A 23,728-nucleotide genomic window follows, 5' to 3' on the forward strand; every position below is an offset into this window, starting at 1 on the left:
CTTTATAAGGTAGGTAAAATGAGGACCCAGATTGTTGGGGGGGGGCAATAACAGTTGACTTTGTATATAATATACAAATGGATGAAGACTATTGCTTAACACAATGTAAGCCGCCCTGAGTCTTTGGAGAAGGGCGGGATATAAATTCAAAATAATAATAATAATAATAATTGTGAAAACAAAGGTGAAAATGAATAATTTAAGAGAAGCCGCCCTATTGGTTTGAAATTCCAGCAAGACCAAATTATGTCCACCCCAACCCATCAAGGGTGAGGATGCCTGTGACAGACTCACTTTGCCTCTGTCGAAGAAGACTATGATTTCTTGGTAAAGCTTCTCCTTAAGTTCCTGTTGTGAGTAGACATAATAGCTGTCCCTCTGCAGCAGATGTTGAACACATGGCTGATCAGACCACTGGGATAAAAGAAAGACCAGATGGAATTAAGGGCATCATATGCAATTTTGCTCTAGCTCTTCTTCTAGAATAGGATGTTCCACCATGTTAAGGACTTGAAGAATCAAAAAGGGTTCTTCTGGTAGATGAAGAACAGAGAAACCACTTTATCTGCCACAGTTAATGCCTTAGTTGCTGCTGGTGTTTTGAATATCCATCTCAGCAGGCTGTAAATTATAATTTGAAAACATAATAACAACCTAGACAAGTTGAAGTATTTTTGCTATGGGTCTGGCCAAAGAGGCAAGATTCAACTTGTTTTGGACAGGTTTCAATCCTTGATGAGGTTCGGTGGTAGCAATCTGAATTGCTTTTGATCCCATCCTTATTTTGGATTCTCCAGGAGCACTGGAGAAATGAAACAAATTTAGTTTGTGCTGTTACGCCTAATCTGGTTGTATCTGCAGTGTAGCTATAGCCTAACCCATATCTTAACACACTATTTCCAGGGGTGGGCTGCTGGGGGTTCGCAGGGGTTTGAGAGAACCTCTAGCTAAGATTCTGTGCAGTTCGGAGAACCCACAAATCCCACTCCTGGCTGGCCCCACCCGCCCCACCCCTCCCAGGAGTCCCCATGTGGCCTGTTTTGGATGCAGGTAAGTGAAGGTAAAGGTGAAAAACAGGCATACTGGAATTCCGGGAAGGCCTCCACAGCCTGGGAAGGCTGTTTTCACCCTCCCGGAGGCTTGATGAAAGCCTCCGGAGTCTGAGGAGGGCAAAAACATCCCCACTGGTGCAAAAGGCCAACCAGGCCATGCCCACCATGGCCACACCCACCCAGCAACCAGGCAAAGAACCCCTTGCTAAAATTTTTGAAGCGCACCCCTGATTATTTCTCAACATTGGCAAGTTTAAGATGTGTGGATTCAACTCTCAAGAATTGGCTGGGGAGTTATAGGAGTTAAAGCCCACATATTTTAAAATTGCCAAATGCTGCCTTAACAAAATGTATATAATAATAATAATAATATAATAATAATATCAGAATTGGAAGGGACCTTGGAGGTCTTCTAGTCCAACCCCCTGCCCAGGCAGAAAACCCTGCACCATTTCAGACAAATGGCTATCCAACATTTTCTTAAAAATTTCCAGTGTTGGATCATTTACAACTTCTGCAGGCAAGTTGTTCCACTTATTGATTGTTCTAACTGTCAGGAAATTTCTCCTTAGTTCTAAGTTGCTTCTCTCCTTGACTAGTTTCCACCCATTGCTTCTTGTTCTGCCCTCAGGGGTTTTGGAGAATAGTTTGACTCCCTCTTCTTTGTGGCAGCCCCTGAGATATTGCAAGACTGCTATCATGTCTCCCCTAGTCCTTCTTTTTATTAAACTAGGCATACCCAGTTCCTGCAACCGTTCTTCATATGTTTTAGCCTCCAGTCCCCTAATCATCTTTGTTGCTCTTCTCTGCACTGATCAAAATACTGATCAAATCAATCTTTGATTACTGCAAAGTGTCAGGCATGAACCTCCTCTTCAAGATCTCCCACACTTACCTGAAGTAACTCTGCATGAAGCAGGAGTGTGTAAGCTGCCTCAGTGTAGCTCTCAGAATCAGTGTGCAAATCTCGGAGTTTATATAAGTATCTAGAAAACGACAATATACTGTCTGAGAATCAGAAGTACTATGTTATTTCGTAACAGCTTATTCAGAAATCTGAAGATCTACTGATGTTACCTGATGTATATATCTTCTCTTTTCTTCTCTTTATAAAAATTCTGCAAAAAGAAAAACGAGTTTGGGAATAAGCAAATGATTTCAGTAACAGAATATAAAAAGTGTACAACTTTTGACTCAGTTCGGATATCACCTCAAGCTTGTCAACTGAGAATCTAAACTAAGCTTTTGAGGCTGTATTCAGATAGACAAGTTATGGATTTTCAAACTGTACTTCATGTAAACCAAATTCTACCTAACAGGGTTCTCAGACCTTGGCAGCTTTAAGACTTGTGGACTTCAACTCCCAGAATTCCTCAGCAAGCTTTGCTGCATTGAAGTCCACAAGACTTGAAGTTGCCAAGGTCGGAGAACACTACTGCAAAACAATGTTGGCCAGCTGAGACACCACTAAATTTTAGTTCAAGCTCCATACCTATGGTTTGAGGTGATGCTTGAACTGATTCTACATATAGTTCATATGACACATGACCGAACAGTGTTCAACTAGCACTAATGTAACTTTTGGATCAAATCCTTTCAAGGATAAAACTGATTCCAGCTAGTTAAAAGCTATTGGCCAATTGGACTGATTAATATTGGTTCTTGAGGGTGAAAAATGGCAGCAAATGATAATCACATGACTCCATACTGCTTTCAGTGGGGTGTAAGACAGATTGCTTCGTATTGCTGAGCCCTAGGATCATTGGTAAAAGTGACCCACTCATCCTTAAACTTCCATCTGTAATATGGGAATAATACTGCTTTGCCTCAATAGGTTTGGTGGTCAACATGACTGTCCAGAGAGCTTACAAAAGTGTCAGGGTTCCAAGTAACACATCCAACGGAATCAGAACTCCAAGGCGGGCATATTCCTCAAAGCATAGATTTATTAGGCATGTCACATTGACACATCTGGGGAAATCTGACTCTAAACCCCCCTTGAATTTCCCCCCATTAAAAGTATAGTTTTCTTTCCCCTGGCCATGCAATCCATCACATGGTCCCAATCAGGTCACAGTCCAAGGGTCAGTTGGTCTCAGGTCCCACCTCATTGCACCCAGTGGGAAAGTCCTTCAGAAGGAAGGATTTTATTTTGGCTACAATCCCCCAGCTATCTCTACCTTCCCCCCTACTGTTCCCACAGCTCAACTCATCTCCTCTGTGGCAGCCCTGAAGGTGCCTAGGAAAAATGGCTTCTGGGCTGACAAAAAGTCTGCCAGCAGCCTGCGAAGCTAGCAGTGGAGTTGGACAGTGAGGAGGCTGGGGAGGATAATGGGCCAGTCTTGGACTCTGGGAAAGGCCCAGATGAGGTTCTGCATCAGAGGCAGAGATGTGGTCAGGGCCATCTGGTAGCGATGCAGCCTCCAGAGGCGGACAGCAGAGAGGAAGAGGAAGAGGAGGAGCCTGTTCCTAGTGCACGCATGCGAAGAGCTGCCAGAGGACAAGAGCAGCTAAAGCGAAAAGGACGACTCAGGAGTAAGGCCAGGAAATGATTGGCCCCTTCCATAAGGTTTAAACGAGGAGCAATGGCTCTTGGGCTCTTTGTAGGAAAACAACGTTGCTACATCTGTTTCTACTCAGTGTCTCTTGTTTCTGAACTTTGTGGGGCTTTGCCAAGAAAAGCCTTTGGCAGGGTGACAAAGAAGACAAAGGTTTGTGATAAGGCCGAAGGACTTTTTCTGAAGGACTTTGTTTTGGACTTAATTTGGACTAAGCTGAGAATGAAGTAAATTCTCAGCTGTTCTAATAAAATATGTTTGTTTAGGACTGATTGTGTCTGGTAATAACTACTTAGGCCTAGGTCACAACAAAAAGCCCTTTTCTGGTGAGAGGTGCTGTAGATGTAATTTCAGTGGAATTCACACCCCAGCCAATGTGGTTTTGTGATGACAATGGGGGACAAAGGATCTCATAACAAACTCACTGGGGGGCTGCGTGGAAATTCTTCTTTTCAGGGGGGGGGATTCAGCTGGTTCCGGCCGGTTCAAATGAACCGGTAATTATGACCTGCGGGTGGGCCGCCATCCTATTTAGCTGCATTTTTTAAGCTAAGCAAGCACGCACACGAGTGAAGTGCATGCACAGAAAGCTGCGCATCTGTGCAGGAGGCACGCGTGCAAGCGAAGCGTGCATGTGCGCGCTCATATTTTCGGTGCTGGGACGAACCAGTTGTTAAATTATGCGACACCCACCTCTGCTCCTTTTGAAGTCTCAGCCCCCAACCTGTATAATGGGAACAGGAGGGACTGCCTTGCATTCTAGTGGTGGAAGTGAGCAAAGATGATAGGCACTTTGCACATAAGAAAAGATTATGCTAAATCTATAAAAGCTCCTGAGCTTCTAATGCAGTCAACCTTTTTATACCTACCGCCCACTTTTGTATCTCTGCTAGTAGTAAAATTTTCTAACTGCCCACCAGTTCCACAGTAATGCGCGATGTATCATCGTCTGCGCGTGCCTCTTGCACATCATGGATTGGGTTGGGGGTGGCGCCGGTTACCAGCTCTGCTTGTCTGTTACAGCTGGGTGGTGGTGGTGGGAGATGCTCGAGCTATTCTGGGATGAGACTCTTTTGTTTGCGGTCGCACTATAGCGCCATTTAGTTTCACTTACATAACGTGAACTAAACTTATGCGCGGGCGATACAAATAATTTATTTTTATTATATATTAATTACCGTATATACTCGAATATAAGCCGATCCGAGTATAAGCCGAGGTCCCCAATTTTACCCCAAAAACTGGGGTAAACTGGGGACTCGAGTATAAGCCGAGGGTGGGAAATGAGGCACCTACGGTTGAAACCCTCCTCCCTCAGCTGAGAAGGCTGGCGGCTCCCCGCCCGCCCTCTCACTGCACCGGCAGGGCTTCCAGCGCCGTCCGGTAAAATGTGAAAAAGAAGAAAAAAACTCGAGTATAAGCCGTATATACTCGGTATAAGCCGAGGGCTTAAAAAAAAAAAAACTCAGTATAAGCCGTATAGACCAGTATAAGCCGAGGACGTTTTCAGCACAAAAGCGTGCTGAAAACTCGCTTATACTCAGTATATCTGATATATATATATTATATATAATTAATATATAATTATATATATAATTATATATATATTATATATAATTTATATATATATATATATATATTATATAAAATATAATATATTTTATATATTTTAATATATATTGTCACAGAGAATTTTATGAAAACCGAATGAAAATGTTTTTAAACAATGCTATGAATTTTTTTAAAAAAGTCAATTAAATAAAAAAAAAAGGAAAGTGCTTCAGTATCGGACAAAATCCCTACCACCCATCATGAAAGTTGGAATGCCCACTAGTGGATGGTAGGGACCAGGTTGACTACCACTGTTCTAATGCAACAGGTCCAAAGTGGGTCTACAGGTCTAAAGTGGTTTCATAGGAACCGAGATTTGCACCCGACTCTGCGTTCTCCCCATACCAGTAAGTTGACAGTGCAACTCATGCGGTTTTCCTTGCTCCCGTCATGCATAATCGCTCGGTAATCCAATAGGTTCTCAAGCAGGCTGCTAACCAACAGGGCAAAGACTTCGCCTGAGCTTGATAGGTATTTATGCTTCCGGCAGTGCTCCAGGAGGCTGCAGGCATTTCCGTTGATGGGATCAAAAAAAGAGGAGAGGAGAAAAACAGAAAAAACAGAGAGATGAATAAAAAGACAAAAACACAGCACCTGGCTTTAAACGATGTGTTGGATTACACCTGAAGATGTGGAAGTAAAAAGTTTATAGGGGAAGAACACTATTGTGAGCAATCGTCTGCATTTATCTTTTGGATATTACTGATTGATTTTTATTTTATTTCTAAGCTATTTTTAGTATAAGAGTTCAAAGCAAAAGGTAAGAATACAAGGAAGTGTGTGTGTGTGTAGGAATGTATGTATGAAAGAGAAAGGGGGGAGAGAGAGGGAGGGAGGGAGAGGGAGAAGGAGAGGGAGAGAGAGAGAGAGAGAAAACAGAAAAAACAGAGAGATGAATAAAAAGACAAAAACACAGCACCTGGCTTTAAACGATGTGTTGGATTACACCTGAAGATGTGGAAGTAAAAAGTTTATAGGGGAAGAACACTATTGTGAGCAATCGTCTGCATTTATCTTTTGGATATTACTGATTGATTTTTATTTTATTTCTAAGCTATTTTTAGTATAAGAGTTCAAAGCAAAAGGTAAGAATACAAGGAAGTGTGTGTCTGTGAGTAGGAATGTATGTATGAAAGAGAAAGGGGGGAGAGAGAGGGAGGGAGGGAGAGGGAGAGGGAGAAGGAGAGGGAGAGAGAGAGAGAGAGAGAGAGAGAATGCTGTGGAAAACAGGTCATTCACATGAAACTACAATGTGACTATTTGTACAGATAGTCCTCAATTTACAGATATTTATAATAACAACAACAACAACAACAACAACAACAACAGAGTTGGAAGGGACCTTGGAGGTCTTCGAGTCCAACCCCCTGCCCAGGCAGGAAACCCTACACCATTTCAGACAAATGGTTATCCAACATTTTCTTAAAAATTTCCAGTGTTGGAGCATTTACAAGCATTTATTTAGTGACCATTCAAAGTTATAATGGAGAAAATGACGTTTGAGCAATCCTTCCCTTACAAGCATGCAGCATCGCCCATGGTCACATGATCAAAATTTGGATGCTTTAACAACTGGGAGAAAGGAAGCGGAAGTAGAGAAGGAGTAGGAGAGGAGAGAAGAGAAGAAAGTAGGAAGGATAAAAGAAGGGAGGGAGAGGAAGGACAAGGAGAAGAAAGATTGCTGTAAAATGGAAAAGATGAAATGGAAGAAAGTCAACCCCGAATATGTTTGAAAATATCAGGATAAAAATTGAAATAGCTAAAAAATAATAAAAGAGAATAAATATTAGTAAAAATGGAGAAATTAGAACTGGAGGGCGAAGGAAGATGTGATTTATATAAATGAGCATGGAAATATTAAGACACAATCAAAATATGGAAAAAAGAATACTTTGGCAGAAATTGTAATAAAGTAAAATGTATTTGGACACGTTAAATTGTATAAGATATGATATGGACAATACTCTGTTCATAAACTATATATGTGTATAGGGGGGGAAATTAAAAAATCAATAAAAACTTATTTAAAAAAAACAAACAACTGGCATTATTTATGACAGTTACAGCATCCTGGGGTGTCAGCCATATGACCTCCATTTGTGACCTTCTCAGACCAGGAAAGTCAATGGAGGAGGCCAGATTCACTTAGTGACCACATGATTCACTTAACAACTGTGGTGATTTTGCTTAACAACTGTGAGAAAAAGCTCATAAAATCTGGCATGACTCATTCAACAACCACCTTGCTTAGCAGTGGAAATTCTCATTCCCAACTGTGATCTCAGTCAAGGATTAGCTTGATTGGCATAGCAGGTTTTGCGAACAGAGCCATTGGTGTTTTGCTAATAGAAGCTTAAAGTTTGCTAGCAAACACAGCTAGTAAATATGAAATGCTGTGCTAAACTCCGGCTGAGTATTAGAAAACCGAGCATCTTTCCTAAAACCTGTTTGACAATAGAACGAGGGAGTTACCGACGGAGGTGATAAGCGCCTCTTTTCTGAATTGTGTTCGAATAAATGCTACCTATCAAAAATGTGGTTGTTTAAATTCTTCATTGGATGGCTGAAGGCTTGGGCCCCTTCCAATGCTATGATTCTATAACTCAAAAAAATAAATATATCTTTTGTTTCAGACTGAATGCTCACACCTATACGAAAATTCAGTCAACGCACAGATTGACTTATAATGAATGTATGTGTATAAACTCATAAAAAACCGTTCACGCTGGAGACTAAACAAGGAGTAAGCTGACACGTTCCCTGTGCAATGGAATGTGAGAAAGCAATACCACATTACAAAATTACTACATTACCACATTACAAAACGTTACCTGAAACAGGAGTCTCCAACCTTGGCAACTTTTAAGACTTGTGGACTTCAACTCTCAGAGTTCCTCAGCCAGCAAAGCTTTGCTTTGCTTTGCTGGCTGAGGAACTCTGGGAGTTGAAGTCCACTAGTCTTAAAGTTGCCAAGGTTGGAGACCCCTGACCTGAAGGATAATCAAGAACACTCATACACTCACAGTTTCTCCAGCAAGATCTTGTACTGTTCATCTCCCCGACCTCCTTCCACTTCTTGATCTAATTTAGTGATCAGCTCATTTTCAAACTGCAAGTTAAAGACCAAAAGGAGGGGGAAAAAACATTACTTAAAGGGTTTCCATTAAATAATTTAAAAAAAAACAACAACCCAGAAAACAAGAAGGTCCCCAAACTCTTCAGCTCATCGATTCCTTCAAGAAATTTCAGATTGTTCCTTGACTCCCCGCATTTATTATGAAAATAATTTAATAAGTATTACTTTAAGTAATAGTAAAGTACTAACAATAATAATAGTAATAATAGAGACAATTCAAGAATGCTATTGCTGGTGCTGACCATCCAATCCTTGGGAACACTGTCCCACTGCTAGCCACCTTCCATACAGGACTGTATGAAGCTCTGCAGATTATCTCAGAAGATCAACAGATGCCAATTGACCCTTCATTATTTGTCAACCATCTATTAACCCCCAGACATTTACTGACTCCTTTTTAACCAGGGGTGAAATCTACTTACCTTCCTTACCAGATCGGAAGTCCATACGCCGCGCCCGCGCGCTCGCTTTGCATGCGCATGCACAAAACCTTCTGCACATGCGCAGAAGGTAAAAAACACATGACTTCCTGGTTAAAACCAGGAAGTAATGACACCTGGGCGGTGGGTATCGCTGGTGGTTTGGTGATCGTTACCAGATTGCCGAACCACCGGCCATGATTGGTACCAGATCACAAGATCCGGTTAGAACCTGGAGCATTTCACCCCTGCTTTTAATCCCCATTTATTGACCCATTGGATAGTCCCATTGACTCTTGATATTATTTTGAGGAGTCCTAAAATATGTGGATCAATCAGTTCTACTTTTATCTCTGCCAATAGATAAGCAGGCCCACTGGAAGACGAATAACAGTCCAGTTTAGGCAATCATGGTTTGATACTGATTTAGCCGAACCAACTGCTTAAGTCTGTTCATATATGCCAAAGAATTATGCCTTATCCTAAAGAACCAGGGTTTTGCCTTTAGGTATCTCCCCCTTGCAGGTCTCATCAGTTTACCTGTAATTCCTTGCAACTACCATATTTTTCGGAGTATAAGACACACCAGAGTATAAGACGCACCTTAGTTTTTGGGGAGGAAAAGAAGAAAAAGCTGATTGGCAGGTGGATCGGCCTCCTGGAATACCCCCAATCAGCTGTTCCCAGAGGTGAATTTTAGCAACAGGTTCCTTGGTTGTGAGCTCTGTGCCTTGCTTTCTTTTTGCTTTTTTTTTCTGTCTCTAAAACTCTGTTTCAGAAAAAACTTTTTTCTGCCTCTGAAAGCCTCCAAAACAGCTTCAGAAAAAAAGCCTCTGAAGCTCTGTTTGGGAGCTTCTTTTATGAAGCTCCATTTGGGGCTTTTTTCAGCCTCTGAAACCTCCATTTGAGAAGCTGGGCGGGGCTACATTTGGAGTATAAGACGCACCCAAATTTTCACCCTTTTTTGGGAGGTGGGAACGTGCGTCTTATACTGCAAAAAATACGGTAGTTCTCAAACTTTCCCCACGCTCTATAAGCCAATTCTGTACCATACGGAAATTTCTGCCTCCACTGAAGTTGAATTCGCATTGCATCATGTCGAAAAAGATAGGGATGGTTGCTTTCCGCAGCTCAGGCTCTGGCGTCAAGGTCACTTCCAGAATTGGGCCCACCATGGAAGGGATGAACTTGATCTTATGAGGTCCTGAGAAAACAGAAAAGGGGAGGGGGGGAGCAGGAGTGAAGATCTTAACATGGGACTTATTGGTCAACGAAAAAAGACCAACAAAATAGAAATAGATACAGTTACATAGACATGTATAAGAATATATACCGTAAGCAATAGCATTATCGGACTGTATGTGACTATAGATTGAAACATGTAGAGTGATAAATGTATAGAGTGTAATGGTAAAACTATGAAAATAATGGTTATAACTATGACATTATGTATTTGAAAGAGACTATATTGTATAATTGTATTGTATTTGGGATGTGGTGGCTCAGTGGCTAAGATGCTGAACTTGTCGATCGAAAGGTCGGCAGTTCAGCGGTTCAAATCCCTAGTGCCGCATAAGGGGGTGAGCTCCTGTTACTTGTCCCAGCTTCTGCCAACCTAGCAATACGAAAACACGTAAAAAATGCAAGTAGACAAATAGGGACCACCTTTGGTTGGAAGGTAACAGTGTTCCATGCACCTTTGGCATTTAGTCATGCCGGCCACAAGATCACGGAGACGTCTTTGGACAGCGCTGGCTCTTCGGCTTTGAAATGAACATGAGCACTGCCCCCTAGAGTCAGGAACGACTAGCACATATGTGAGAGGGGAACCTTTACCTTTACTATATTGTATGAATAATGGTTATACTCAGGGTGTATAATACAATCTATATTTAAAAAGGACGTGATACAGCCAGTACACTGTTGTTGCAAAACTGGAAATGTAATGTATAATAAAGGAAAATGTATAATAAAAATATTTTTTTTTAAAAAAGGAGTGAAGATTAAACAAATGGGCTGCTTTGTCTAACATAGCAGCTGCCGTTGAGCCACAAATCCCTTTCAACTCATTTTTTTAAAAAAATCTTCCATAGCTAAATAGTCCAACAGAGACCTTCTGTCACTTAATCCTCCTTCTACTTTCTCTAAGTATCCTATAAAATTCTATAGGAATTTACCATCATACCAATATATCAGTGGAGATAAGAAGAGGGGAGAGTCATTCTGAAACACTCAGGAATGCTTCTTTAGTTCAAATTATCTCTTTTTCTCTTTGCATGTTGTCTCCTGTTTAATGTAGACTTCTGAAAACTTTCTCAGGAATTCCATCATGACCTATCTTCAACCTTCTTGAACGTGGAAACCCTCCAGATGCCTCAACCCTCAACCCTATTCACTAAGTCTGCATTACTACTACGATTAATCTTCTCATCGTTCCTAACACCCATCTCCTTCCACTTATGCTTGCATGACTGTAACTTTGTTGCTTGCATCCTTATGATTTATATTGATATTGTTTCCTAGTATGATTTGATTGCTTATTTGTACCCTATGATTATCCTTAAGTCAAGAATCACCTTATGATTCTTGATGAATGTAACTTGTCTTTTTATGTACACTGAGAGCCTATGCACCAAAGACAAATTCCTTGTGTGTCCAATCAAACTTGGCCAATAAAGAATTCTATTCTATTCTATTCTATTCTATTCTATTCTATTCTATTCTATTCTATTCTATTCTATTCTACTCTACTCTACTCTACTCTACTCTACTCTACTCTACTCTACTCTACTCTACTCTACTCTACTCTACTCAACTCTACTCTACTCTATTCTATTCTATTCTATTCTATTCTATTCTATTCTATTCTATTCTATTCATGGATTTCAGCCTCCAGAACTCTCAGTCACTTTGACTATTACAAGGAGGCGAAAGCTAAAGATTGGGAAAAATTGAGAACAGCTGCTCCAGATTATTCAGTTTTTGTACTAGGAAGCTTATTAAGTTCGCCCAGGGACTGATCTCCTGCATGCAAAACATATATTTTTTTTAAAAAAAACCTTTATTAGAGTGGAGCGTTTTTTCTTCAGTTTTGAACTGAAGAAGCTTCTTGGATGAGAAGCGAAAATGTCTTCAAGGAAAAACAAAGGAAGTCCAGTTGCCTTTGAGAAAACATCTTTGGATAAATTTGTGTATTTTCCCCTTCACATAATTTTTTTAAAATTTGAATTTATATCCCGCCCTTCTCCGAAGACTAGGGCGGCTTACATTGTGTTAAGCAATAGTCTTCATCCATTTGTATATTATATACAAAGTCAACTTTTATTGCCCCCAACAATCTGGGTCCTCATTTTACTTACTTTATAAAGGATGGAAGGCTGAGTCAACCTTGGGCCTGGTGGGACTTGAACTTGCAGTAATTGCAAGCAGCTGTGTTAATAACAGACTGCTTTTAGTCTGTTGAGCCACCAGAGGCCCTGTAATAATACATCCCTTTCCCCCTTTTTCCTGCCCTTTTATTAGTCAAAGTGACCCCTCCTTGTGGGCAGTGATTAGGGCTCCCTTCTTTTGACACCAACAAAAGATGTCCTCAATCATTCTTTCTGCATCCAAGAAGCAATAATCAAAGAGTCCCACTTTGTAAGCCAGTTTGCTTTTTCAATTGACTTCATCGCTTACCAAGGTTGTACCACATGTCCCTTATCTGGAAGCCAATTTCTTTCCTCATATCTCCATATCTACAAATCGGAGGTGGGGGAGGAGGGAGGAGAAAAGAAAAGGAAAGGAAAGGAAAGGAAAGAGCATTCAATGATTTTGCTTAAATCTCTGGGAACAAAATAAATTATTGGATCGATGTTGTCCCAAGGATCATCTTTGGCATGAAATCTAAATTGTCCTTTCAAACAAGCATTCTCATTATTGTAACTAGTGCTTTATTTGAAATTTATTTGAATATAAGTCCAACAGCCCAAATGCTTTATTTATTTGCTTGTTTATTTATAGGGTTTATATAACCAACTAATCACACAAGTGATTCTGGGTAGCTTACAGAGATGGGGGGGAAAAACCCCGATAAACCACCACATATCACCATCACTACCTCTGGTGTCCAAGGATAAATAATAATTCCATCCATCAAAAAACATGTCAATAACATCAGTCACACATCAATATCTGATTAAAGTTGAAAGCAACTGCCACAAAGCCTATAAAAGTATGGAAGCCTATGGGATGTAGCTGTTAAGGGCGTTGGAGCAAGATTCAAGTTTAAGTAGCACCTTAATTATGGAGGCTCATCAGATTTTTAGGTGTCATGTTCTTTAGTAGCTTCCTAAAACCAATTCTGATTCTGTTCCATAGACTATTGTCACGTAAGGTCTTTTTAACCGTGTTTATTGAATGGAAAGGGAATGGAAAGGGATGAAAATAACCAATATACCTATAGACACAATATATTTCGATGTATATTAAGACTTTATGATCTTTCTAACAATTTCCTGTTATACAATAGGAAGAGCATATCATAGGAAAGGAGAATAGCAATTGCACTTAGATTTATATACCGCTTCATAGTGCTTTTACAGCCCTCTCTAAGCGGTTTACAGAATCAGCATCTTGCCCCTAACAATCTGGGTCCTCATTTTTCCCACCTCAGAAGGATGGAAGGCTGAGTCAACCCTAAGCCAGTGAGATTTGAACTGCTGAACTGCAGTTAACAGTCAGCTGAAGTAGCCTGCAGTACTGTACTCCAACCACTGTGCCACCTCGGCTCTTGGTATTAGAAGATTGGTACAGTATTTGCATAAGGATTTCCTAGGTCCAAATCAATTAGGAAACCAACTGTTACATGTGGCTATTGTCTTGTTGACCAACATCCCTCGCAGGTTCATTGTTGGGGGATAAATTGTGGCTAAGAGCACTACCTATACTTCTTTTGATTCCCAGAGAAAAATCAGAATGTACATCTAACAGGTATATATTTAATAACATAATCAACCAAACTTTATGGGCTGATATAACATTAATGCATGTCTTTAGATATACCCGTCCTTCAGATTTCCAGTATCATTCATTTAGAAAAATACGATGGTACAGAAGTAATTTAAATACTTACTTGTGCATGGTGGGAGAGCTTAAGTGAAAATAAAAACTCAGGTGAAAACTTACTTCTTCATTATCTTGTTCCGTTTAGCCTGGGAAAAAGTCTCTAGTTGAAGGGATTCATGAGTAAGAAAGGCTACTGCCAAATGGAAGTAATTATTCCATAGCTATGGGAATATGGAGGAGAGAGAGAGAGAAATCAGATCAAACTAATTATAAAATAAGATAAAATCATACAATGGCATGAAAGATAGGAGAGCCATTAAAATCTGTGTTCCCAAAACATCTGCTCCAACAAGAACTTGGAAAGCTGCCTGCTGGACCTAAATGTGCTTCTGAAACTTTAAGGACTGACTCCATATGATACGTTAAGCATTGGTTGAACTATTCAACAAATTATAGTTTAGTGTAACGTGTTCATCAATCCAGGTATTGGGTATTTACTCATCTGCTCTTACAATTATTGGACAGGCTAGATATCCTAGAAGGAAAAAACATAGAATTTGACAACCAGGTGTCAGGGAGGAAGAAACAGGACCACTTTTTAAGTTCTAGTTAAGCAGATTTACTATCCATGCCTACACACAAGGATCTAGTCAAGTAATGGTATGCATTAAATTGGTGCTAGATAAGAGTTAAGGGATGCGGTGGCTCAGGGCCTAGGACACTGAGCTTGTCAATCGAAAGGACGGCAGTTCAGTGGTTCGAATCCCTAGTGTTGCCGTGTAACGGGTGAGCTCCCTTGACTTGTCCCAGCTTCTGCCAACCTAGCAGTTGTGTAAAAATGCAAATAGAAAAAATAGGGACCACCTTTGGTGGGAAGGTTCCATGCTGCGTTCCATGCGCCTTTGGCATTGAGTCATGCCGGCCACATGACCATGGAGACGTCTTCAGATAGCGCTGGCTCTTCAGCTTTGAAACGGAGATGAGCACCACCCCCTAGAGTCGGGACCACTAGCACATATGTGTGAGGGGAACCGTTACCTTTTAGATAACAGTTAACAAAATTCAAGAGGGGTTGGACTTAGACCAGTTATAGGAAGGTAAAAACTGTAGGCTTTGCTTCTCCTTCTCCTACACTAGGTGGTTCTACACTAGGTTTTAATTATCAACTATGCCTTGAAGCATATAAGAATGGTCTTGACACGATGGCACTGGCCTTAGAGAGAAGCAATCTGAAATCCAAGTCTGGATTATGGAATCTCCTGAAACAGTTTTTCCCCCCCTCCAATCACTGTCACCATAATGCAACTGTTAATATGAGGTGAGAACGACTCAGATACTGTATAGGTAAGTCCTCAACTTATGACCGGTGCCTTAGTGACTATTCAGAGTTACAGCAAACCTCCCTTGGGGGTACTTACAATGAGGTTCCAAAGTGGTTACCCCTCCCAATGTGCTCATGTGTCTGCATACTGAATGCTCAGCAATCGGCCTGCATTTACAGCTCTTTGCAATGCCCAGTGGTCAAACGACCATATTTTATGGTGGTTTTGCAAAATAAATAAATAAATAAAAATAGGCACTTTGGCAAAACCGGCCCACAGCAAATCCTTGACTCATTTAATGCTGGACAACTGCTGCAAAAAAGAATCCTAAAATTGGATCGATCATGTGATTGATCTGATTTATGACTTTTACGACTTATCACTATGATGGGGAAACTCCATTACGATTGTAAGTCGAGGGCTCTATGGAGAATAAGATTTCAATATACTGTAGCTAAAAGACAAAAGAATGACTTTTGTGTTTCAGCATTTAAGGGAGAAGAAAACTTGGCATATTATATGACCCTATCTGCCATGATTTCTGAGGCCTTAAAATGTTCAAGAGGATTCCTTGGCTATCTCTTGACTTCTCCAAGCGAGTTCTCATATTTGATACATTTCTTTGAAAGAAATGAACATTCCCGTTTCAATTGGCCAGATTAACAAATTAACAGAGTTGGAAGGGACCTTATAGATCATCTAGTCCAACCCTATGCTCAGCAGGAGATCCTACACCATTTCTGACAGATGTCAGTCCAGTATCTTCTTGAAAGCCTCCCACAACTTCTGAAGGCAAATTCTGTTCCATGGGTTGATTGTTCTCACTGTCAGAAAATGTCTCCTTATTTCCAGATTAAATCTCTCCTTGTTCAGTTTCCATCCATTTTTCCTTGTCTGGACTTTAAGTGCTTTGGAAAATAGCTTGACCCCCTCCTCTCTGTGGCAGCCCCTCAAATATTGGAACACTGCTATCGTGTCTCCCCTGGTCCTTCTCTTCACTAGACTAGCCAGGCCCAGTTTCTGCAGCTGTTTATCCTGCAATGTTTTAGCCTCCAGTCCCCTAATCACCCTGGTTGCTCTTCTCTGTGTTCTTTCTAGAGTCTCAACATCTTATGAAAAGATTTTTAAACAACAAAAACATCCAATTCAAGAAACACAAGAACATGTGATCTCCTTAGTTCTAGGTTGCTTCTCTCCTTGATTAGTTTCCACCCATTGCTTCTTGTTCTACCCTCAGGTGCATTGGAAAATAGCTTGACCCCCCTCCTCTCTGTGGCAGCCCCTCAAATATTGGAACACTGCTATTATGTTTCCCCTCGTCCTCCTCTTCACTAGACTAGCCAGGCCCAGTTCCTGCAACCGCTCTTCGAATGTTTTAGCCTCCAGTCCCCTAATCCTCTTGGTTGCTCTTCTCTGCACTCTTTTTAGAGTCTCAACATCTTTTTAATAGTGTGGTGACCAAAACTGGATGCAGTACTCTAGGTGTGGTCTTACTAGGGCTTTATAGAGTAGTATTAGTACTTCACTTGATCTTGATTGTAACCCTCTGTTAATGCAATTTAGGATTGCATTGGCTTTTTTTTTGGCTGCCGCTGCACACTGCTGTACATATTAATACATATTAAGCACTGCTGGCCATGATGTCTTCTTTTACAAATCTGGCAAATTGTAAAGACTCATCTTCCAGATAACCATCAGGCCCTTGTGATGAAAGAGACCGTCTGTTCTCTCTTACCTGAAGCTCAAAGCTTGCCTGATCCAAGAAGAAGCGATTGAGCACAGAGGCATACTGATTGATGGCTCGAAGGAAAATCCTGGAAAAATGCAGAGGGGGAAAAAAAAGGCATTTTAAAAAACAGCTTGGGAGAGAGGCAGAGTCTAAAAGCACCTCCTTGTCCCTGTGAAACCACAGGAAGTGCCTGCTGTGTGTTCACAAGGTCTTTGGCATAATTGGTATTTTCACTGCTCTTAAAGCAATGGTGCCAATTTTCAGACAAATGTCTGTATTCTCAAATTGAAAGGTTTGATTTAGAAGGTTCTGAGCAACCACAGTCAAGAGAATTTACAAGTTAGCAAGCTACTAAAGGCCGAGAAATAAAACCGCTATGAATAGTTGAGCAATCCAGAAGGGATTCTCTCAATCGCATTTATTTTTAACCCAGACCAGACTTCAAGGATCCTGAAACAATGGCCATTGATTGATACACTGTGCTAAAAAAAAAAAATGTGGAAAAGGAAACAAAGAATTGGAGGGGAGAAAATATTTTGGGCTACAGATAATAAGGCTTTTTTACCTGCTCTGCATCATATTCATCACCATCCAGTCACTTGCATAGACATTTTTACCAATCAGGTCTTTAAACATGATGAAAGTTTCCATCAGAAAATCCTACGGGAAAGTTTACAAATCAGAATGAAGGAGAGCGACCAGATTTATATTAGCTTCTGGATCAGCCTTCCAAATAGAATGTTCTCCAGATGTTCTTGGGCCATGCTAACTGGGAATTCTTGTCTTTCCAATACTCCCAGATATGACCAGGCTATAATCTTCCATGGCTTCCTGTGTTCTCCACCCTCCACCTGCTGACACTGCCAATAAAAACTTTTTCTTAAAAATGGTATAAGTAGAAATTCTTTAAACACATGTCAACCACTCAATTAAACCTAAACCTTTGTTCTACTTTTTGGAGTTAGACCCAAAGTCTCGCTACTTAAATGGCAATTGAGAATCTCATCTTAGACTAGATTGACTGTATTGCTATTATCCTTCTCATCTTCTCATCTTTCTTACTACCTTCACCTATTGGTATCTTATGATTTATGACTGTATCTTCCAATTTATAATCTACGACTTATCACTTCGTCGTTTGTATATATATTGAGAGTTTATGCACTGGAGATGAATTCCTTGTGTGTCCGGTCATACTTGGTCTATAAAGAATATTCCAATTCCAATTCCAATTCCATTGCATATTATTATTATTATTATTATTATTATTATTATTATTATTATTATTATTATTATTATTATTATTATTTAGATTTTTATACCGCCCTTCTCCCGAAGGACTCAGGGCGGTGTACAGCCAAATTATAAAAAACAATACAATATACAAATTAAAACAGAAAGTTAAAATAACATATTCTATAAATGGCCGAAAGTTTAAAACCATCAAATTTAACCCATAAAATTCATAAAAATACCCCAATTAAAATTGTTTAAAATTCAAAAAGTTAAAAAATTTAGGCCAGTCCCGCTTGAATAAACAAGTGCGTTTTCAATTCACGGCGAAAGGTCCGAAGGTCAGGTAGTTGACGCAAACCAGGGGGAAGTTCGTTCCAGAGGGTAGGTGCTCCAACAGAGAAGGCCCTTCCCCTGGGGGCCGCCAGCCGACATTGCTTGGCGGACGGCACCCTGAGAAGACCCTCTCTTTGTGAGCGTACGGGTCGGTGGGAGGCATAAGGTAACAGCAGGCGGTCCCGTAAGTACCCGGGCCCTAAGCCATGGAGTGCTTTAAAGGTGGTAACCAAAACCTTGAAGCGCACCCAAAAGACCACAGGTAGCCAGTGCAGACTGCGCAGGAGCGGTGTTACACGGGAGCAACGTGTAGCTCCCTCGATCACCTGCGCAGCTGCATTCTGAACTAACTGAAGCCCCCGAGTGCACTTCAAGGGTAGCCCCATGTAGAGAGCATTGCAATAATCCAAACGAGAAGTGACAAGAGCGTGAGTGACCGTGCATAAGGCATCCCGGTCAAGGAAGGGGTGCAACTGGTGAACCAAGCGGACCTGGTAAAAAGCTCTCCTGGAGACGGCCGCCAAATGATCTTCAAACGACAGCCGTCCATCCAGGAGAACGCCCAAGTTGTGCACCCTTTCTGTTGGGGCCAATGACTCGCCCCCAACAGTCAGCCGCGGTTGCAGCTGACTGTACCGGGGTACCGGCATCCACAGCCACTCCGTCTTGGAGGGATTGAGCTTGAGTCTGTTTCTCCCCATCCAGACCCGTACGGCTTCCAGGCATCGGGACAGCACTTCGACAGCTTCGTTGGGGTGGCCCGGGGTGGAAAAGTACAGCTGCGTATCGTCAGCGTACAGCTGGTAACTCACCCCAAAGCCACTGATGACCTCGCCCAACGGCTTCATATAGATGTTGAACAGGAGAGGTGAGAGAATCGACCCCTGAGGCACCCCACAAGTAAGGCGCCTCACGGTCGATCTCTGCCCTCCTGTCAACACCATCTGTGACCGGTCAGAGAGATAGGAGGAGAACCACCGATAAACGGTGCCTCCTACTCCCAAGCTCTCCAACCGGTGCAGCAGGATACCATGGTCGATGGTATCAAAAGCCGCTGAGAGATCTAACAGGACCAGGGCAGAGGAACAACCCCTATCCCTGGCCCTCCAGAGGTCATCCACCAACGCGACCAAAGCTGTCTCTGTACTATATCCGGACCAGAAGCCGGACTGGAACGGGTCTAGATAGACAGCTTCATCCAGGTACCGGGGAAGCTGCCATGCCACCACACTCTCTACAACCTTTGCCACAAAGCGAAGGTTGGAGACTGGACGATAATTTCCCAAAATAGCTGGGTCCAGGGAAGGCTTCTTGAGGAGGGGTCTCACCACCACCTCTTTCAAGGCGGCGGGGAAAACCCCTTCCAACAATGAAGCATTTATAATTCCCCGGAGCCAGCCTCGTGTCACCTCCTGAGTGGCCAGCACCAGCCAGGAGGGACACGTGTCCAGTAAACATGTAGTGGCATGTAACCTCCCCAGTAGCCTGTCCACGTCCTCGAGAGCCACAGAATCAAACTCATCCCAAACAACCTCAACAAGACATGTCTCTGTCATCTCACTTGGATCATCGCAATTTTGGTCCAAACTATCCCGAAGCTGAACGATTTTATTGTATAGATAACCACTAAACTCCTCGGCACGTCTCTGCAAGGGGTCATCCCGCCCCTCCTGATGAAGGAGAGAGCGGGTCACCCGAAACAGGGCGGCCGGGCGGTTATCTGCCAATGCAATGAGGGTGGAAACGTAAGAACGTTTCACCTCCCTCAGTGCCACTAGGTAGGTCTTCGAAAAAGACCTAACTAGTGTTCGATCAGCCTCGGAATGGCTGGATCTCCAGGTACTCTCTAGGCGTCTTCTCCAGCATTTCATCTCTCTCAGCTCCTCAGAGAACCAAGGGGCCAATTGAGATCTACGCCGGGTCAGAGGCCGCAAAGGCACGACACGGTCCAAAGCCCCAGCCATTGCCTGTTCCCAGGCCGCAACTAGTTCTTCGGCCATGCCGTGGGCAAGATCCTCAGGGAACGGCCCAAGCTCCGTCAGGAAGCTTGATTTGATACCTCAATCCTATGCAGCTCAAGAAAAAGAAGATTTAAGAAAGTCTAAGAAATACTACCTAACAGCCAGGTTTCCTCCCAAATATATGTTTACTTTTAAATACACCAAGATAGTTTATACCAAGATAGCAATAGAAGTTAGACTTGTATACCACTTTACAGTGCTTTACAGCCCCCTCTAAGCGGTTTACAGGATCAGCATATGGCCCCCAATGATCTGAGTCCTCAGATTGTGCACTCAGAGAGTGTACTCAGTCCCATAAAAATTCTCCCCACCAAAAATACGTAACTATGGGAGTTATGTACATGTAGAGCCATAGTGGCACAGTGGTTAGAATGCAGTACTGCAGGCTAATTCTGTTTACTATTGACTGTCGGCAGTTTGATTCTGACCAGGTCAAGGTTGACTCAACTTTCCATCTTTCCAAGGTTGGTAAAATGAGGCCCCAGATTGTTGGGGGCAATATGCTGATCCTGCAAATCTCTTAGAGAGGGCTCTAAAGTGGTATATAAGACTAAATGCTTCCGGGTGGCTCCGCTGCGCTAAATGGCGGGCAATCTCAGTCCGCCCGTTCTTTGTGATTCTGTGAGAGCTGTTTAGACAGCGTTAATCTGCTGTCAACAGCTCATAAATCTCTACCCTCAGGCAAGGAGGGGGATGATGAGCATTTGAGCTGAAGTTGAGCCCCCAAGAAAAGCCCCAGAATGATTTCTGGTGGTTTGATGGGAACGCTCCTTCTATAGCTCAAAAAAAGCTCCAGAATCCAGAACGCCTCTGCAAAAGCAAACGCAGCGTCCATCTCCGTGACTGAAGAGGATTATTGATAAATTGTCAACACGGAAAGAGCCGAAAGCAGGAGGGCTGGCATTTGTTTGTAAGATGATTTTAACTCCCTGACAGAGAAGTTATTTGAATTTAAGAGTGGAGATGAAGAAAGGTGGCGTTTTGTGTTTTGAAAGTGAAAGCTAAGGAAATGCTGATTACAATTGCTGGCGTGGAACCTTTAAGAAGAAAATAACAAGATTTTTTTTTAAAATGGAATTCTTTTTTTAAAAATCTATTCTTTTTTTTTATTATCTTTTTCTTACAGTGTTTAAGAAGAAAAATTTATTGGTTTTTTTTATTCCCCCTTTTTTTCTTCTTGATATTACTTAGTTTAAAAATGGCTTTTAAGCAAAGAGATTTACCCACTTCTAAAATATTGGAAATTTCTTCACTTCAGGTACGGAAATTGAGAGAGGATATTAAAGAAAGTCTAAGGAATTTTTTACAGGAGCTTATGGAGGCTCATCTTTCAGAAATAGATCAAAAATTTAATGAAATGGAGAAAGAAATACTGGATTTTAAAGATTTGGTGGAAGAGCAGAGTAGGGAGATGAAAAAATTAAAGGAATCAATTACCCCATTATTGTTATCTAGTACACAGACAGAAGAAAGACTGAATGAATTTAACCAAATTAATTCAGATTTGCAAAGAAAAATAGATGAAGTTCAAATTAATTTGAATTTAGAAAATAAAATAGATGATATTCAGGTTAAGGCTGATAAGGCAGAGGAAGAAAGGGTTATATTACAATATAAATTAATGGAATATGCTATAAGGGTGAGAGGAATAAGAGAGTGTAAAGAAGAAAATTTGAAAGAGATTTTTATTCAGGCCTTTGCTCAGATAGAGGGAGTGGAACCAGAAGATTTTGAAGTTAATATTGAAAAAATTTATCGTGTTAATTCTTGGTGGGCAAGGCAGAAGTGCTTACCGAGAGATGTGGTTATTTATTTTACAAATAAGAGGATTAGGTATGGAATTTTGAGCATTTTATAAAAATAAATTTCAAATATTAGGACAAGATATAATAATGATGAAGGAAATTCCTCCTAAAATGTTAAGAAAGAGAAAAGAATTTGCCTTTCTGGTGGATGAACTTAAGAAACATCAGATATATTTTAGATGGGAGGTTCCAGCTGGTTTAACACTGAATTATAAAGGAAGAAAAGTATTTTCTCAACACAATTTGTAAAGCACGAGATTTTTATACTAATGTATTAAAGATTGGGAATTCTTTGTTAACAGATGTTAAGTTGAATGGTGAATAGATGGTCGAAAATGTGTAAGACAGAAGAAGGAGGAGAATGTTTAACTTTATTATATATGATTATGGTTAATTTTGTAAATGATTTATTGTGGATATAAATGTGTAATTTTAGGGGTACTATTTGATATATTTAAGGTATAAAGGAATAGGAAGATGGAATATTGTTTAATTTTGGAGGATAGATAGTAAAATTTAGGAATTTGGATTAAATATTATATTTAAGAGATGGATGTAATGTTAATTAGAATGTAATTGTTATAATAGATATATTTTGGATAAGTTATAGGTGTAATTTTAATAATGTTATTTGATATAAGTAAGGTAAAGTGAAGATTTTAACTACTACAATTGATACTTTGGATATTTGTAATATTATTTGTCGTATATATAAATGTTAAAGATGTGAAAAGATGGACTATTGCTTACCCTTGAAGGTTGGACAGAAAAATTAAAGAAACTAAGTTGGAAATATGAACTATTTTGAGAGACTGCTTAGGAAGAAAGACATTTTAGAAGAACCCTTGGTGAATATTGGAAGATGGAACGTTGTTTTGATATTGATTGATGAAGGTTGGATATTAAAACTATGTACTTTATTCAAGAATAAACACTAACTCAATCGGAAACTTCTGAGAACTCTAGGAGTGGAATGGTCTGATATATAATGGATTGGAAGAAAAGTATCTTCTTTGTCTTTGGAAGGAGTGGAGGTTTTAAGGAATGACTATGGATTATGATTTGTGCTAGATTTTAATTTTGTTGTTAGTTTTATACCCTGTATTCGGTTCTCGGAAGTCCTGGGGGGTGGGGGGAGGAAGGGGAAAGGAGGGGGAGGGGGCAGAAAATGGATTGATAGTTAATGTACAAAGATGATTGAAGATGTATAATTAATGTAAGATCGGACCTGCCTGGCTACTACTTTAGAATGATGGGAAAGAAGGAAGTAGAAGAGAGAAGGAGGAAAGAGAAGAGGAGGAGGAGGAAAGGAAGGAAGAGGGGAAGAGGGAGAAGAAAGGAGTAGGGAGGAAAGAGGAGAGGATGTAGATAAGGGGGAGGATGGTTATGGAAAGTAGAAGAAGGTAGAGAAGGAGAGTAAAAGGAAAAGGAAGGGGGTGGTGACCGGGCAGATCCGATTA

The 23,728-nt window shown here is 41.0% G+C and overlaps 1 protein-coding gene across 4 annotated transcripts in view; it reads right to left on the reverse strand.

Annotated features, from left to right (window-relative positions):
- The window catches only part of DOCK5 (dedicator of cytokinesis 5), a 180,050-nt gene that overhangs the window by 49,639 nt on the left and 106,683 nt on the right, over positions 1-23,728 (reverse strand). For all 4 annotated transcript variants that reach the window (XR_009156501.1, XM_058194703.1, XM_058194702.1 and 1 more), the window contains exons 29-38: positions 17,439-17,533; positions 16,880-16,958; positions 13,943-14,043; positions 12,455-12,513; positions 9,826-9,980; positions 8,245-8,330; positions 5,567-5,723; positions 2,130-2,170; positions 1,948-2,038; positions 295-414 (exon numbers count right to left, since the gene is read on the reverse strand). Coding sequence is in view for 3 of the 4 variants with exons in the window: in XM_058194703.1 (XP_058050686.1) it covers positions 295-414; positions 1,948-2,038; positions 2,130-2,170; positions 5,567-5,723; positions 8,245-8,330; positions 9,826-9,980; positions 12,455-12,513; positions 13,943-14,043; positions 16,880-16,958; positions 17,439-17,533 (984 nt within the window). In the remaining variant the exon portion in view is untranslated. The remainder of the gene's footprint in view (positions 1-294; positions 415-1,947; positions 2,039-2,129; positions 2,171-5,566; positions 5,724-8,244; positions 8,331-9,825; positions 9,981-12,454; positions 12,514-13,942; positions 14,044-16,879; positions 16,959-17,438; positions 17,534-23,728) is intronic.

The sequence above is a fragment of the Ahaetulla prasina genome, chromosome 9, assembly GCF_028640845.1.
Source record: "Ahaetulla prasina isolate Xishuangbanna chromosome 9, ASM2864084v1, whole genome shotgun sequence".
NCBI lineage: Eukaryota > Metazoa > Chordata > Lepidosauria > Squamata > Colubridae > Ahaetulla > Ahaetulla prasina.